Consider the following 18463-nt stretch of genomic DNA (forward strand, 5'->3'; position numbering starts at 1 on the left):
ATATCAGTCTTAGTGATAAACGGCTAATGATAAACGGCTGGAGATGACGTATACTGACTCACAACAATAACCAAATATGCAATATCTTGACGAGTCACGATAAGGTAATTCAACTTTTCAACCAATCTTCGATATCTCTCAGGATATTTAAATAGTTCTCCATCTCCTATGAGATACATATTCTGATTCATTAGAGCAGTACAAGGTTTTACTCCCAATTTCCTATCGTCAAGAATATATTTTTTTTAAATAAAAACATATATTTTTTTACTCCTCATAATTTCAACACATAAGAAATACATTAGCACCCTAAGTATTTCATGTGAAACTGAGTATGAATAAAAGATTTAAGAGATGAAATTCCCATAGTATCACTTCCAGTGATAATAATATCACATCCACATACACAACTAATAGAATGATACTAGCTCCTAACTACTTGTAAAACAAAGAATGGTCAAACTTGTTTTTTATCATACCAAATTTTTCAACAACTTGACTAAATTTTCCAAACCAAGCAAGAGGACTCTGTTTCAAACCATACAAGGATTTTCAAAAATGACAAACACGCCTTGACTCCACCTGAGCAACAAAACCAGGAGGTTGCTCCATATACACCTCCTCTGAAGATCACCACAAAGAAAAGCATTCTTGATATCAAGTTGATGTAAAGGTCAATGATAAGTAGCGACCATTGAAATAAACAATCGAACAAATGTCAACTTTGCAACAGGTCTAAACATAGCTTTTAGCGACAAGACGGACCATCTAGATTGATTTTAACTGTGAATACTCATTTGCATCCAATAGTCTGTTTCCTGAAAGTAGATTGACCAAGTCCCAAATGTCAATGTTATCTAAAGCATTCATCTCCTCTATCATTGCATCTTTCCAACGGGATAAGATATGGCCTCATAAACAGTTTTAGGAATAGAGATAAGAGTCAAGTGAAGCAATAAAAGAACAAGAGGAAGACGACAAACCAATATAAGAAACAAAAGAAGTAGGATAAGTACACTGGCTGGCGTTTACCTTTGCGTAAAACGATAGGAAGATCATCGCTCGAGACTAGATCTAAAGACAGTGATAAGTGCAGGACATGAATCAATAGGTTGATGCCTGGAGTAGAGTTGAATAATAAGGGCTTGACACGGGCTATTACGGGACGGTTACGGAGGATGTGATAGAATACATCAACAAATCATCATCCTCCCTTTAACAAGTTAGAATAGGTGAGGACAAGAAATAAGGTATCTTCCACGAAGGTAACATCAATTGAGACAAGATATTTATTAATACTAAGACAATAACACCTATACCTTTATGAAAACGAGAATAACTAAAGAAAATACACTTCAAAGACTTGATATCTAATTTAGTGACATGCGAACGAACACTCTGAACAAAACAAGTGCTACCAAATATCCTAGGATTAACAGCAAACATCTTATTTTGAAAAAAAAATTGTAAGGGATTTCACCATGAAGAACAAAGGATGGCATGCGGTTAATGAGAAAACATGTTGTAGAAACTGCATCAACTCAAAAAGGCTTGAGAACAATCATTTCAAATAAAGGACCCGTACAGTTTCAAGAAGATGTCTTTTTTTACATTCAGCAAAGTTTTTTTAAGCAAAGGGAGAGATGGATATCCCAACCTACAATGAGCCTCGAAAGGCAAAGTGATACTCGAGCAAGTAAAAAAATTTGGGAGCGGTGTGTCATTTACCAATAATCTTCTTTGTCAAAAGATCCTTAAATAAGCAATGATCGGGAAAAAAAGAGATGCAAGTGTTAAGATTATGAGTTAATTGACTAACATAGAACAAATTAAAGGATAAATTAGGTAAATATAAGACGGAGGACAGAGGAAGCAAAGGGATAGACCCATCAGCTAAAGTAATGGTAGGAGTGTTAGCTTTGGAAAAAAAAAGTATAAAAGATGCTAGAATTACCTATCATATAATCCGTGGCACCATAATCAATGACCAGGATGAGAAAAGAAGACATGTGTTTTGTGTACTTGAATCGACAATAGCAGTGAGAGGGAGATAACGACTTGAGTGATTCCTGATATTTTGAGAACTTGACAAATTCATCTGCGGAGATAAAAACCGATTTATCAAAGGCATCATTAGCGGATACAACATGGGCCACGTGTTTTTGTTGAATTTTATACTTAAGCTTTCTACACTCTAACTTCGTATGACTTGACTTATGACTAGGGTTGTAAATGAACAAAACATTAGTGAACAAGTTTAGCGTTTAGCTTGATAAGAGTTTGCTTATGTTCGTTTAATACACATAAGATCGATTAATAAACAAGCTTAAACACATATGTGTTCAGCTCATTAACATTCGTGAACAATATTCGTGAACTATGCTCATTAATAAACTCTTATCAACATGCTAAATAAATAAAAAATAAATAAATAAACAAATTTAAATTATTAAGCTCAATAATCAATCAAACAAATTTGAATTGAGAGCTCGAAAAAATCTAAACGAACCAAGCTCAAGCCAAACTTAAGTTAAATTGAAAGCTAATAATATCTAAACAAACCAAGCTCAAGCCAAACTTAAGTTAAATTGAAAGTTGATAACATCTAAACAAACCAAGCTCAAGTCAAGCTCAGCAAGAATACATCAAGCTAAGCTTGAACAATCATTTTAAAGGTTTAGTTCATTTTAAACTCGACTTGACTCGGCTTAATTACCTTATCAAACAAGCTAGAACATCCCAAAATTTAGCTCGGTTTGACTTGTTTACAACCCTGCACATAATATCACCTGAATTCAGAATTTGAAAGTCCTGTGAGCCACCTCCTTTGTTTGCCCTGCGACTAATTGATCTTTGAGGCACATAAGTACTTTCCGTACGGAGAACACAACTAAATACATCGGGTAAAGAGGGAACTAGTGACTTAACACATCTTCTTGAATGTCATAAAATAATTCATCTAATCTTGTTTTTCCATACGATAAAATGCTTTGCCAGAGTACAAAAATTCAAAATAATCCATTAGTTCTTTAACAAATTCACAGTGATTGAACAAACCAATTACCTCGCTATCAATACAATTATGAATCTGAAGAAACAAATGAGCATCCTCTCTAAGCCATGTCGCTTCAAATCATCATGAGGGGGTAATCAATCAAATGACCATCTTTGTCAATACTTCATAGATAAAGACAAATAGTCTTACTAAAATCAAATAGTTCGAACCATTTAGATTATAGTCCATGATTTTAGACATCATAGACACCACATCCATCACAATAGAAGGCTTATTTTCAGCCATAAAATTTTATCCCAAAAGAAATCAAATAAGAGAAGAATCTGAAAGAAGATCCAAACCAACAAGTACACTTAGGTGTTGCTCACATCGAGAAAAGAAGGGCAACAGGTTCAGGCTAGCGATTGAGGTTGGGCGACGCCGGCGATGCTTTTGATGGCGCATATAGAGAGAGAGGAGAGGCGTTCGCTAGGGATAGGGTTGACACGGTGATCGGAAAATGAGACAAGGGCGTCATGGAAAGATAGTCAGCGCCCAGTGCCGCAGTGGGTTAATATAGGAGCAACCCTGTGCATTGTGCACCGAGGAAGGTGAGGCATAGCAGCAACTAGTGCGGCGACGAGCAAAAATCGACTTCATGCATGGACAAAGGAGGGAAGGAAAGAGTGCTTGCGAGGAGGCTGTGGTCAACTAATAAAGGCATGTACACGTGGATGATGGTCAGGCAGTGACGCATTGCGGAGATGAAAGTACGTGATAGGTAGAAGAGGCACAGATGGACCCTAATTTTGAATCCCTAATTCGAAGTTGCTCTGATACCATGTATTTTAAGATAAAAAGAATTGATCATCTTTATTTAAGAGATATTTATATACAAACTAGAAAACTATAATTAAATTAATTGACAAATATATTAACTATTATATACTAATCAGTGTTATAAATAGCGGTAGGTGGTGACGGGCCGGATAGTGATGGCCTACTGCCTCGGTGGTGCTTAGGCGATTGATTTTTTTTATTATTTTTATATAAAATATTATAAATAATCATTATTTTTTATAATATTTACTTTAAATAAAGTATATTAATTAAGAAAATTAATCTAAATATTTAAAAATTATATATATATATATATATATAATTAATGGATAATTTTATTAAACTTTAATTAAATCTATTTAAATTATCCTAAGCATATGTAGTAGTTGTTTAAATTATTAATCTAAAATTTAATTAAACTCTAACTTACAACTTACTCGCATACCCTATTTTAGCTGAGCGACGCGTCTCTGGGCTAGAGAGACGCGTTCGAAGGCGTCATCGAGTTTGGCCAATGCATCTAGGCCCGTCGTCAAGCTTGGGCGATGCGTCAGAGTTCGAGCAACGCATCCGGAGACGTCAAAGGGACCCCAACGACACTTCTAGGCCCATCGCTAAGCTTGGGCAACGCGTCCAGACTCATCATCGGGCCTAAGCGACGTCGCAGTGGCCAAACGACAACAGTGGTAGTTCTAGGCGCAGCGGTGGCGGAAGGTGAGTTACCACGTAAAGAACCCCCTCAAGCAAAGGCGGTGTGGATGATGTCCGCCTCCCGCCTAGGTGGACATCCGCCTCGACCGTCATTTAGAACACTATAACTAATATATACGGATAATAATGATGAATAAATTAAATTAAATTATTAATAGTACTATTATAAATCTTTTTTACTAGCTAATTTATTATCTTTATGCATAAAGATAATTCAATTGTTTTAGTAGGGAGTTCCGACTACACTCTCAATAGGGCCCTCTTATCTCCTATGAATTCAAGCTATGAGAGCAGGAACCTAGGAGGAGACAGCAGCGACAACTACAACTGATTTTACAATGGAATAGCTCTTGAAGTTCAAGCGGCTCTGCATCAAGCAGTGGGTCCAACTAATATGATGTAGAAACCTTATCTTTTGTTTTATTACTTCCAAGACAATCATAAAAATTTTTTGACTAGGATCTACTACCAAAAATCCTAAGGCATAATCCCATAATTCAATGTGTGTTTCTGCATGATCTAAGACTTCAATTATCCAACCATTTAATTTTACCATATTAAATATTAGCCGAATTAGTCAACAATTATATGTTTTGATGCAACAACAAGATGTTATTTGTAATGAGAAGTTTTTGGTTGGTTGAATTGCTGATTAATTGTATTGAAATGACAAAAGAAGAACACTTCTTTTCTTTCATTTCAAAATTATTATAAATATCAATTAACTCAACATTTGCATTATTTGAGTTATTGTATCATTAGTTAGGAATTTACCTTTATAGCCATAGGAATGCTTTATGGAGCAGTAATAGTTAATGAAGCATGGGACCCCAAGGAAATTTGGCCATTTATTACTAGAACAAATCAAAGTTTGCAAATACAAATTCAGCACTTGTGAGTTCTATGGAATTCTTTATACTTTGGATATGCTATTTTACAATAACCAGAATCAAGTTAGTATCATATTAAATTATTATACATTTATTAAGACAATAAATTGTGCTAAATACTAGTATATGACTCAAGAAAAAACCTAGTATTAGATATAATATTTTATTCTGTTCATGAGCATTCCCTTGTGGTCTGTCTTCCCCTCACATTTGCAACATCTCCATTGCTGTGTCACCACTCTCATAGACAAGAGACAAGAACCCTCAAAGCCTCACTCTCATGCAAGTAGCATACCTCATTCAAAACTGAGCATGAGATTTTCATCTATCTATGTAGAGTTGTTAGTGCACAGCGGAAAATAAAAGAAACACAACTACAAAACAAACACAAGTAAACCAAAATTTAACATGGTTCGACAATCCCCCAAGGAATCTTACTCCATGGCTATGCCTTGCAGATGGATCACTCCTAAGAACACCTCAATCTTTCTCCTTCTCAACAGCACTGGAGGTAGAGAAACCTCTTACAATTGTAGCAGCCTTCTTTTAAAAATTAAAGAAATGAGTACAAAAGAAGATGAGAAGACTTGAAGACTGAAATGACAGCAACACAAATTCTCAAAAGTATTTTCTAGATGTTGGAGAGCACTTGCTTTTGTAGATCAAATTATCTTAGATGAAGCCTAAAGAAGCCCTTTATATGTAAATCGAAATCCAGATTGGTCCAAGTGTCAGTTGACTGGTTGCAAGCATTGCAACTTAACTTATCTTTGTGACAGCTAATTATTTGTTTCCTGAAATAGTATCAATCGGCTAATGCACAAGGATCAGTCAACCATTCTGACTCTGAAGTTGACTGGCAAACATTCTATTTGCTAGACTGAACCAAACCATGAAACATGAACAGCTTTTGTGGTATATTAATCGACTGGACCAAAAACCACAAAACCTAAACAGCATTCATGGTAACATCAGTCGACTACCTAATGTCCATCAGTCAACTGCCTAATGACCATCAATTCATTGCCCAAAAACATAAAGCTTAAACAGCATCCGTGGTTGCATCAATCGGCTCACCTGTTTGATGTCCATTGGTCAACTAACCCAAACCACAAAGCTTCCTAAGCATTCGTGGTTGCATCCCTCCATCAGTCAACTACACAAAACCACAAAGCTCGAATCTCAACAGGCTTGAGGTGTCGATCAGTTGACTATTTAGTAATCATCAATTGACGAATCAAAATCACAAATCCAAAACCAATAGGATTTAAGATTTTATAAGTGACTCACTGATACAATCAATTGACTTCCTACACTAGTAATCTGGTACCATGATCCAGTCGAATGTGTACCTAGGCTTGATCATTCTAATGATCAAGTTTCATATATCTTTGAGTTCTTGCCAAGAATATGGTCCTCGAACTTCCTTGCCTACTATCCGGTCTCATGACCCAATGGAACTTCCTCACTACCAAGAATCTAGTCCTCCACCTCCTTCAACTTCCTTTTCTAGCATCCAATTTTTTAACCTGCTAGTACTTCTTCACCAAGTATCCGATCTTCATTGATTTACTTGGATTTTTATAATTGCACTTGCAATACCTATCAAAATTCCTGCCCCTACATTCTTGGCACAATATGAGATCACAAATAATTTCTAACTTAAACTCGGTGCACATATTGAAACCACATGCAATACTACATGCTTGGGGCATGATTGCACCAATACTAATTTCAAGAATGAACCCTATGTTAGGTGGTTTAGTAATTATTATAATTAACCAACAAAGGTATTTTATTTTACTTACTTTGGCACTAGTTTAGTAGCTGTTTGGTTTATTTCTATGAATTTCGATGATATCTATAATGGCAGAACAATTTATCCAAAATTTAATCAAAGCATGCACAATAAAAAGGTGCAAGGATTTAGGAAAAGGTAGCTGTTGTGCAAGCCTGGACTGTAGCAAAAGAAAAATATACCTTGCGAAACGATTCTGGGCCTATTTGCTTCTCCAACATTTGAAGAACTGCAATCTGTAAGAAATAGCAAAATGTGACGGTTACATATCTTTGTTATCTAGTAGATTGAAAAAAATAAGGTAGCTAACTTACAGATTTCCAGGACCTAATCTTTCCATACAAACCAATCTGCTGAGTCCCATATAACTCACTTGAAGCAGCAGAGGAGCTCAAAGCAGTAGCACCACTAACATCAGCTTTACAAACAGCTAAGTTAGCCTGCAAATGAATTCCAGATAACAAGGTTCTGGTGAAAACCTGTGTACTAGTGGATAAAATAAAAAAAGATGTTTTAGATATGCTTTGCAAATTTCAACTGCAACAATTGAATAAAATTACCAAGGTTTAACATTTTGATATGAGTGTCAATTGCAATATCAGCCCAGACAATATCTTGTTACTTAGTCATGTCCATACTTTGTAGCGGTTAGCACAGGCTCACTCATGCTGACAATGGCCCACCCTAATGATCCCTCCCATTTAGGATTGTTTAGCTCAACAAACAAGCGTAGTAGTTTTATAGTCCATTGAATTCAAAATTCTTATAATGAACTTTAAAAAAAAGGTATATAGCAAATTTATCAGCTTGTGGCATACCACTATTAAAGACATTTACCAATATCATATCAATATGAGTCTCTCATAACACCAGAATGACAGTATTGCATTAGAAGAGAGCATGGATTCACATGAAAAAGATCAACTTCATAAATTTGCATCGCTGACGTGAGATATTGATCCCAATGGCGTAGGAGGATCCATACAGCTGACTCACCAAGTGGGATAAGACTTATTGTTGTTGTTGTTGTAACATCGGATATTGATCCATTACATTTGAGATTTGAATTGGTTAATCAACATGTTTATCAAGACATCTCAATTGAAAACTGGAAATTGGACCAGCATGACTTAGATTGAACACAAGATATAAATAAAAGTAGGCCTCAAATGCTCCAATGTGATTGATCACCATATATACCTTGCCTACTTATGTTAGAACAAACTTTTTGGTTGATTTAGGTGATGCAATCATCTATTTTATTCTTTACAATATGGTTAAAGGGCAGCCCGGTGCACGAAGCTCCCGCCATGCGGGGTCCCGGGGAGATCCATTGTACGCAATCTTACCCTGCTTTTTGCAAGAGATTGTTTCCAGGATTCGAACCCGTGACCTTTTAGTCACATGGCAACAACTTTACCGTTGCGCCAAGGCTCCCCTTCATTCTTTACAATATGGTTGCATTGTATAAAACATATTACACAAAACTGCTAGTGTCTAGGGGTGAATATTTAGTTAAAACCAAACCGAATTAATCGAACTGATTTTTTCGAACTAACTGAATTGATCGAATTTTTAATAAAAATCAAACAAGCCGAACAGATAAAATATCGATTAATTAGGTTTTCGACCAAATTAACCAATTTTTTATAATTAGAGTCTAAAAATTCAGTTCAATTTAACAAAAATTCAAGTTTCAATCTAAAAATTAGAGTCTAAAAATTCAGTTTATTTGGTCTATTCAGTTTAACCGAATAAGGAATTTTAAAACTGAATTAATCAATTTTTTAGGAAAAAACAAAATTCCAAAAAAAAAAAGAACCGAATTTTTAAATTCGATCGGTTCGGTCAATTTGTTCAGTTTAACTGAACTTTTGGTGTCTTTGCACTCATCTTGAGGTGAGTACTTGAAGCATCAAGTCAAACCATTAGGCATGCTCTTGGTGTTGCTCTCTCAATGGTGTTGGAGATTTGCTTGACGTTTTGGTCTTTCCATCAATGTGTTGCACAATTGCTATTGTGCATTTTAGTATGTAGAAGATGTACCTTGACATAGAGATTTACTTGCATGATATTATGAGATACAGATTTATTTGTATATATAGTTCTTTTTAATATTTCAAGATATTTTATATTGACTTTCCAGTGGTGTTCCCTACTTAATTTCATAACTAAAGGAATCTTCACACATGCCATCTATGTACTATGAAATACTTGCAGCAGATATAAAAGTGTTTTAAATACTTGAGAATAGAATAATGCGTCAAAAGGGAAAAAGAGTAAAATAGATAAGAGACTCATACCTTGTACCTCCTATAACGTGCCTCATTGTTACCCAAGAAGCGCTTGATATAAGTGTCAGTCAGAAAGCCAGCTAGGCCATCTAGTAGCCACTCTGCAACCAGTGTGAGTCAACATTATTGAAGGTAAATTTCTCCATGTTAAACTTAGTCATTTTAATATTTACCATCAGTTGGCTCATCTGCAGTGATGTATACTCCAAACCATTGCCTTGAAAGAGCATGAGCAAGCTTAATTCTGGTATCAATTGTCTGTTGATTCAAAGTGTTAAGAATTGAATAAAATATAAGAAATTAGAGAAAGGAGTACAAGCAACCTAGTTGACACACTGGCAACAGAGTATGCCTGTACTAGTAGCAATAGTGTTAGATTACTGTGATCAAACCATCGATACATTAGATGTTTGCAGTTGATGAGAATGCTTAAAAACAGTTTAAATTTCCCGATCATGTTTTTAACTTGATAGCTAAAGTTCCAGATTGATGCAGGTAATTGAGGATATTTCCAATTTGAATAATAGATGCCAAATGGAACGATAATGATACAAGAGCTGAAGAAATATACTTCATGTAAAGTTAACACTTGATCTGAGCATCATTCTAATTCTTGTTTATTTGGGATATTCTTTGTTTAATAAATTTTACCAAAAGAGACAAGGAATATAGACAAAACTCTGATACATTCACTAAATAAAGTTTTCAAACCATTTCTTAAGCAAATAGATAAAATGCTACTGATTAAGAGTCTTAAGATATCAAAAAGTAGGATCTTTTATTATGTATCCAACTAAATTGGCATGGGGGTTAGTGGGTATCAACTAAATGGAAATGAAATTGCTAAATAAGTATCCAACAATTAAGAATAAAAAATCAATCTACATGGAGAAGTTACCAAATCAGTCTATCATGATGATTCAAGGTTTTCTTTTCAGGTCAGTCTAAAGATAGCTAATGTGCGATCAACTGATCCCTAACAAAATTATTCTTGCATGTTTCCAACAATAAGGCTAAAGAATGAGCGAGAGACTTAGATTCAATTAAATCTATTTGGCATCTTTTATGCAAGATAAGGTGAATCCAAAATCAGATTGATAGCATCAATGATTAACCAAGCTTGGTAACTTCAAGTAAATCAAGAAGCACTAGCGGTGGACAGCCCGCCAAGCATCCCTTAGTTGCAAGTCTCATTTGGAGAAAAAATCCCTACAAATACGCCAGATTGATAGCATAAAAAAAATGTATATCCGCTACATTAACGGCTCCCCTAGTGTCGGCCCCACGGATATGGAGGGAGGTACATGCAGGTACACAGGTATCAGGCGCATGGTGGGGGACCCTTGGCCATTACGCCAGAGATGTTATGCGCCCACCTCTGTGCTACGCCCTGGAGGCAGATTGATAGCATAAAGTTAAGATGGATTGTGGTTTGCAGTTGCGATTAATGATCCAATGATGATTACCCAGGAGAGCCAATTAATCCCACATAATACATAGTTGATCACATAGCACAGGAAGCTACCAAGATCCAAGAAGAGGAAAACAACAAGTTGATCGAGCAAGAAATGATGGTTCTACTGATTCACAAGGTAGGACAAGGGCATTGCCACACAGGCTTTAGCGATGCCAGTCAAAGTACTCTCAACCTCATCACTGTCACTTTAGAACAGTCTTCATCAAAATTGTTCTCAGCCTGCATCTCAATACATAACATTCAGCATCTCAGCTAAAAGGATAAAAGGGCAAGGTTCAACCCATGGAAGTAAAGTACCTAATGGAACTACAACCCTTTGGAAGCTATCAACAAGCAAAAATTAAGACTGCTAGTGACTCCGATAGCATGATAAGGTGGAATGTCAACAATATTGACAAGATTACTAGCATACAGGGTAGGGAGACCAAAATAATGATGCAACTAGGGGTGTACTTCCTCTAGTTCTCCATAAACTGTTCACCAAGACTTTCTCATTCAGTAGTTTGTCTTTTCTTTTATGTATAAATAGCATGCTAAGAATGGCTAAGATTTCCATAATGAGATATAATTCAATTGATCAAAAGAGAAAAGGAATATTGTATTGTGCATAGCTAAAATGCCTTTGTCTTCCACAAACGACCTGATCTTGTTACAATGAAGATGTGAATTTCATTCAGAGTCATTTACAGGATCAACCCTAGCAAACTGATGATTCTTTCTACAGCTCCTTTTATGCAGATAATGTTGCATAAAGAGTCCATTGCCTTCGTCTAATACATGTCAACTTGACACTAACATAATTCAGATTGACAAAGATCAGGATGGCTTCCATATGTGAGCACTTCAAACAGCATCAACATTCATTAGATAATAGGAGCAGAACTACAGCTCCTAATTGTAGGGTTTCTACAATTTAATGGCAGAAGTTTTTACAATTTCATATGATAAAATGTTACATGTTTCCTAGTCTATTTCAGTCAATCTCATGAAGACAATGTTTTCTAGCATTACAACATCAAAAATTGTGAAATTGGAGGAAGAAGCAAGAGTTGATATGTGATCAAGGGGGCTGTCACAATGTATTGAGTGGCAGTAAAGTACTTGTGCACATCACATGATGCAAAGGTTTCCAACACGGATCATTATTAGATAGAGATTTTAAATGATGAATCCATGATAGAGTCAACAAAAGAACAAGACAAGATTCCTTGATTGATGATGCAGTATGTGTCAAGTTGCTTATATGATGGTTTAGAACAAAAAGAAAATGTTTAAGCAAGCTTGATGTGAGATGTACAGTTGAAATAAATCAATTAATCTTTTACTAAGTGCATGTACATAACTTCAAATATTTCAGAATGAAAAATCTTGTTGAATCAAATGAGTTTAAACAAAGTGATGTTCTCATCTAACTATTGAGTACGAAATGATAAAAACAAGGCCTTTGAATTGCTACTTAAATTCAAGGTTCAAAATCTCGAGCTGTACCAAAGCTCGATCATTGACTAGAACGATCTTGTTTTGGTATCATGCATCAATGTTTTAATGCATGGTATCGGTAATGAATTCGAATTGAAGAAGGAGATGAAGCATAGGAAGGAGATATTATCTGAGTATAATTTTAAATCTGGTACTCTGTCAAGCAAAACGGTTAAAACTTATTATTCCGCTAAATTATTTAAACTCAACACCACTCAACCCATGTCTCCTTCCTTTACTTCATTTCCTTCCTCCTTCAACCTTCAATCCATCACTGGCATCATGCATTGAAGTGTCGACACAATACTGGAATGATATCTTTCTAGCCAAAAACTGAACTATGACACGGCTCGAGATTTTAAACCTTGTTGTCGAGTGGAATCGAATTTCGGTGATTTAACGAAACAGTATGTTTGTTGTTTCGGACATTTCACTCGACATAATACGAAATTTCAAATCATGCTTAAATCAATTTGTAAGCAAGCACTTTTAGCAAGTGGGTAGATATGGGAAATTTGAGACGAAGCAATAGCAACAAGACACTAATTATACATAAATCAATTTGTTCCCGCACGCACTTTCATTAGGTGGGTATAATGTGGGAAATTTGAGATGAAACAATAGGAACAAAACACAAATTATTGTTATCAAAGAAAAAAGTATTGTCTCGCTCGGTGAGAATAGAAAATAAACACTCTTGTGCAGGTTAATATTTTCATAGTATACTATCACAATAAACAAAAAAAAAAGGACCTTACATTATGTATAACAAACCTGATCTATAACACTGTCATCAAACAAAATATCAGAGCCAAAGATGCAAAGGGATGCACCAAAGCTCCAAGAAGATATTGTTAGTTCAGGCGGGATGAAGATTTGCTTGTAAGAGCCAAAGGGAAAGGATGTGGAAAGATAATCTTCATAATGACTGTAGAAGAAAATTTGTGTTGTTAAATAAAAAAACAAAATGAAAGTCATGGGCAAGGAAATACTAAAGAAACACATAACCAGAGTTAGTAATAACATTAGAAGTACCTCAATACATTATGCAAAAAACCAACTGTATTCTGAAGCTTTTTAAAGTCTTGTGACAGGCAGATGTGTGATATAATGTTGCTATGATTATCTGGAAGAATTTCAAATGGAGCGACTACTAATGTTATCCACTTTGCACTAACAGGAGTGATCAACTTATACACAAAAGTTTTACGGGGAGGATCATCTTTGCTTAAAACCTGCAAGAGTTTCTCATTTTTGCAGTGCAAAATTAACATCATGTTCTTCTAAACAGTTTATAACAAGGCACAATGCAGATAGTTGTATAGCCAACAGTGTGATGGCAGAAAAAGTTTGGATGAAATTTCTTTAGTGCAAAAAAAAACTTAACAGATAAACAACACAAAAACTTAATTGAAAAAAAAAAAAGATAAAAGAAACAAAAGGAAAAAAAGAAAGAAAAAAGTTTCCCCAGATTGCAGGGAGGTAGATCAATCTTCTGATCCATGCATTATGGAGTACCATATAATGTCACACATGATGCCAAACAGCCGTGACATCTCATGTTGACATACGACACAATTCAAAAAAGGCTAGCCCATGACAATTGCCAACCAATTTAGAACAACCTCAAACCCCTTTGTCCATCCTAATAGGTAGATCCATAATTTGATATCTCGTGTCCTGTCAACTGGCACGGTTGCAATGTACAGTTTTAGTTAAACAATGAAATCAAATACTGTTCAACAAAGGTAATGTCTCTTTTGTCGCTCGTGTTGATCCTACAATTGAGTATCATAGTGTGCCGACACCTATTTTGGTATTAGAGAAGAGTAACCAATAATCTTGACAATATTTTCTAATTTATTGCTTAAAAATTTTAATTCAAATGTCTTTTAATTGTCATAAACTTATATTTACAACTAAACAAGTCAGTTGATGAAGTATAGGAGTGCCCTTATTTGAATTCATCTCAGCACTCTTGGGAGTGCGTTGAGTGTTGGCATGCCCGTTCCAATCGAAGACTGAAAGGCATAACACAAGACTTTGAACCTTGGATATTTCACTTGAAAAAGTAACAAATCTATTAGTTTTAGCTTAGTATGGATCAAAGTCAATAGAACATGATACAATCATATGAAAATTTGATAAACATATAGCTATGGCTAGGACATCTTTTAATAACAACATATTAGTCTTGTAGTATCCGAAAACCCAATGGTTAATTAAGAATTTATTAATGTAGATAGTTTCAAATTAATTAAGTTATCCTACAATAATGGGATTTGGATTAATCAATAATATTAATAAAATAGTAGGGCATAAATATATAAAAATTTATAAAGACTTAGTATTTATACAACCTATGTGTGTAAAATTCTATATAGATTATTCATCTAATTAATATAGAAATAATGTGTGTGTGTGTGTTATAAGAAATTTAATGCAATGACTTAGTATTAAGAAACTATAATATGAATTATATATATATTACCATGTATATGTGATATATTCATGGATATGTATAAATATGAAATTAGCATATGGATATAAATATGTACGAAATTAATGCAATTAAATAACTAAGAACTACAATATTATCATCCTACGAATTTTATATATATATATTTAGGTATATGTGAGATGTATATATATATGGATATATCATTACGAAATTTAATGCAACGGCTTAGTCTTAAGAAATTATAATATGAATTATATATATTACTGTGTATATGTGATATATACATGGATATGTATAAATATGAAATTAGTATATGGATATAAATATATATGAAATTAATGCAATTAATAGACCAAGTCCTAAGTTCTCTCTTCTATTTAAAAAACTTACCTTCAAAAGCCTCACCATTGATGTTGTCGCCGGCCCTAAGAAGGCTCCCCTCCCTCTTTGTTTCTCCACCGGTTCTAGAGCTCCAAGGGAAGACCAAGAAGGGAGTTAGTAGCTAAAGACTGAAGACATGTTCTTCCTATGTTATGTTTTTATTGGTTCCTTAAATCCATGCGTGTTTAGTTCTCTTGTATTTTGGTTTTGATAGTTTTAAGAGGCCATAAAATCCCCATGTTTGAAGAACTTTGTGAGTTTGTTAGTTTCGGTTTGGGAGTTTCGTGTCATGAAATCCTTCACATGGTAGATACCTTTGGAGGTTAAGTGAAGTTTTGGTTTGGACTTTTAGGGGATCTTTCGATTTTAAGCTTAGGGTTATGTTTATGTTCTCCTTACCTCTCATCATGATAACTTTATAGGTTACATGTTAATTTTGGAGTAGGTTTAGGTTTATAGTTCTTCTCACTTCACATCATGTTAACCATAAAAGACATATGTGTGAATTTCATATCTTTAAGCTTAGGGCTATGTGTATGCACAAGCTTATGTTTAAATCTATGTTTAAGCTTATGCCATGATATTCCATGCCTATATTTAGGTTATGTTTAGGTTTCTTCCCACTTCTTGTCATGATAACCTTATAAGATGTATGTGCGAATTTCGGATTCTAAGTTTAGGTTTAAATTTATGTGAATGTTCTTCTTATGTCTTATTATGATACCTTAATATGATCTAGGTTTAGGTGGATGTTTATGTTTCCTCTTACATCTTATCATGATAATGTTTATAGATAATATGTTAGTTTCGGATACAAGTAGACATTTCTTGATGCTCTAGTTGATTTCCTTGCTTATGTTTATGCATGCTTATACTATGTTTATGCACAGGATGATGTTTAAATCTATGCTTAAGCTTATGTTATGAATTTGCATGATAGTGCTTAAGTGTATGATCATGTTTTTCTAATGTCTGATTATGATACCTTAATGTGATAGAGGTAAATTACAAAATTTAGGTATATGTTTATGTTTCTTCCTACATCTTATCATGATAACATTTATAGACTACATGTTAAGTTTTCAAATCCTTAGGATTGAACATGCTATGAAGATAATTATGTTTGATAACCTTGTAGGTATATGTTAGTTTTTGGGTCTTTAAGGCTTAAGATGCTAGGAAAATAATCATGTTTGATAACTTGCAAGTATATGTAAAGTTCGGTTCTTTAGGTTAAACATACTATAACGGTGATGATGTTTGATAACCATGTAGTATAGGTAAGTTTCGGAATTTTGGATTTGATATGCTATAACTTTAATCATGCTATTGATAACTTTATACTGTATGATAGTTTCGGATTTAAGGTTTGGATGTTGATAACCTTATGGTACATGCTAAATTCGGACCCTAGGGTTAGCATGCTATGACATTAGTCATGCTTTTGACCAGTGTATCACACATGACAGTTTAAGATTTTTAGGTTTTAATATGTCATGACAATAATCATGCTTTGACAACTTTATAATACATGGTAGCTACGGATTAGAGGATTTAGCATGTTATGCACTCAACCATTTCTTGGGTTGATAAGCTATAACCCTAATCATGCTTTTGATAATGAAAATCACTTAATGAGAATATCATGAGGGGAAAGGCCCCAAAGGGGGCCCGTTTAGGGGAAAAGGTCCCAGAAGGAGCGCGTTTACAAAAAAAAGACCCCATACAGAGCCCAATATCGGGGGGGTTGAATGTAACAAAGTGATAATGATAATGATAAAGATTTAATGACGATACCATGAGAGAAAAGGCCCCAGAGGGAGCCTGTTTACGGGAAAATGCCCCAGAGGAAACCTAATATCAGGTAAGTTGACCGTGATAGAATGATAATAATTTGATGGGAATATCGTGAAGGAAAAGTCAGGGATCCCATTTATGGGACAAGGCCCCAGAAGGAGCTTAATATCGAATTTCCACGTTAGGCCATGGCCCAGTGACGAAAGTTATTGATGCCTTGCCAATAGGTACCATGGTTTTACGGCTGATGATAGCTAATCACTGTCAACGATCCAACCTTGCCTTAAAAAGATTTTACGATATGTGATCTTTTTTAGAAACATCGTTGTGATAATCATATAAATACATAACTTAGTAATCATGAATGGGACGATGGTATGATTCGGGAACCCATGTCGGTGATCATGTTAAGCTACAATTATGTTTATGCTAGCTCATGCTATATACATATTCATGTTATGATAGGGTTATGTTCAAGTTCATGTTATGCTATGAATATGTTAGGTTCATGATATGTTAAGTTTATGTTCATGTTATGTATATGTTTAGGTTCATGATATGTCATATCATGAAATACTACGTTTATGTTCATGTTGTGCTATATATATATATAGGTTCATGACATTCTATGTTCAAGTTCATGTTATGCTATGAATATGTTACGTCCACGATATGCTATGTTCGAGTTTATGTTATGCTATGAATATGTTAGGTAAATGATATGTTATGTTCATGTTCATGTCGTACTATATATATGTTAAGGTTTATGATATGCTACGTTTATATTCACGCTATGTCATGTGGTTAGGTTCATGTTATGCTCATATTCACGTTGTGTCCATATATGTTTGTGATTATGTTCATGTATGTTCATGCTTGTGTCTATGTCATTATGTTCATGAGGATGTCCTTGCACACGGTATGTTTACATTCATACTTTAGTAAGCGTATGCTAGGAAAAATACCTTGTAGAGTTAGAAAGGTACGGTTCACATTAGGATACATAGATATAGGAACTAATTAATGCATAGTATGGTTTGAGTGTGCTGAGTCTCTCGACTCACAAATTTTAACTATTTCAGGTAAGAAGACAAATGAGATAGGGGGCATTGACAAGTGAGCAAGCTCAGGACAGCGGCAGTACAATCTGAAGACTCTTTAGTTTAATTTCCGCTGTATGTTATGAATTACTGGAGTACCTTAGTTAAATCAAAAGTATATTATGATTGTAAGTGTAATTATGATTCGTGACGCCCACAATTATATATGAATTGATATTGGAAATATATAAAAAAAAAATTAGGGGCATTACAAGTCTAATCCTTATTTGTTACATGCTA

The 18463-nt window shown here is 34.6% G+C and overlaps 1 protein-coding gene across 3 annotated transcripts in view; it reads right to left on the reverse strand.

The window, feature by feature from the left end:
• The window catches only part of LOC121971536 (transcription initiation factor TFIID subunit 2), a 126552-nt gene that overhangs the window by 94422 nt on the left and 13667 nt on the right, over positions 1–18463 (reverse strand). For all 3 annotated transcript variants that reach the window (XM_042522860.1, XM_042522858.1, XM_042522859.1), the window contains 6 exons: positions 13520–13719; positions 13259–13412; positions 9702–9786; positions 9538–9629; positions 7549–7674; positions 7417–7470 (listed from right to left, as the gene is read on the reverse strand). In XM_042522860.1, coding sequence (XP_042378794.1) covers positions 7417–7470; positions 7549–7674; positions 9538–9629; positions 9702–9786; positions 13259–13412; positions 13520–13719 — 711 coding nt within the window. The remainder of the gene's footprint in view (positions 1–7416; positions 7471–7548; positions 7675–9537; positions 9630–9701; positions 9787–13258; positions 13413–13519; positions 13720–18463) is intronic.

This window comes from Zingiber officinale, chromosome 4A (assembly GCF_018446385.1).
Source record: "Zingiber officinale cultivar Zhangliang chromosome 4A, Zo_v1.1, whole genome shotgun sequence".
Taxonomy (NCBI): domain Eukaryota; kingdom Viridiplantae; phylum Streptophyta; class Magnoliopsida; order Zingiberales; family Zingiberaceae; genus Zingiber; species Zingiber officinale.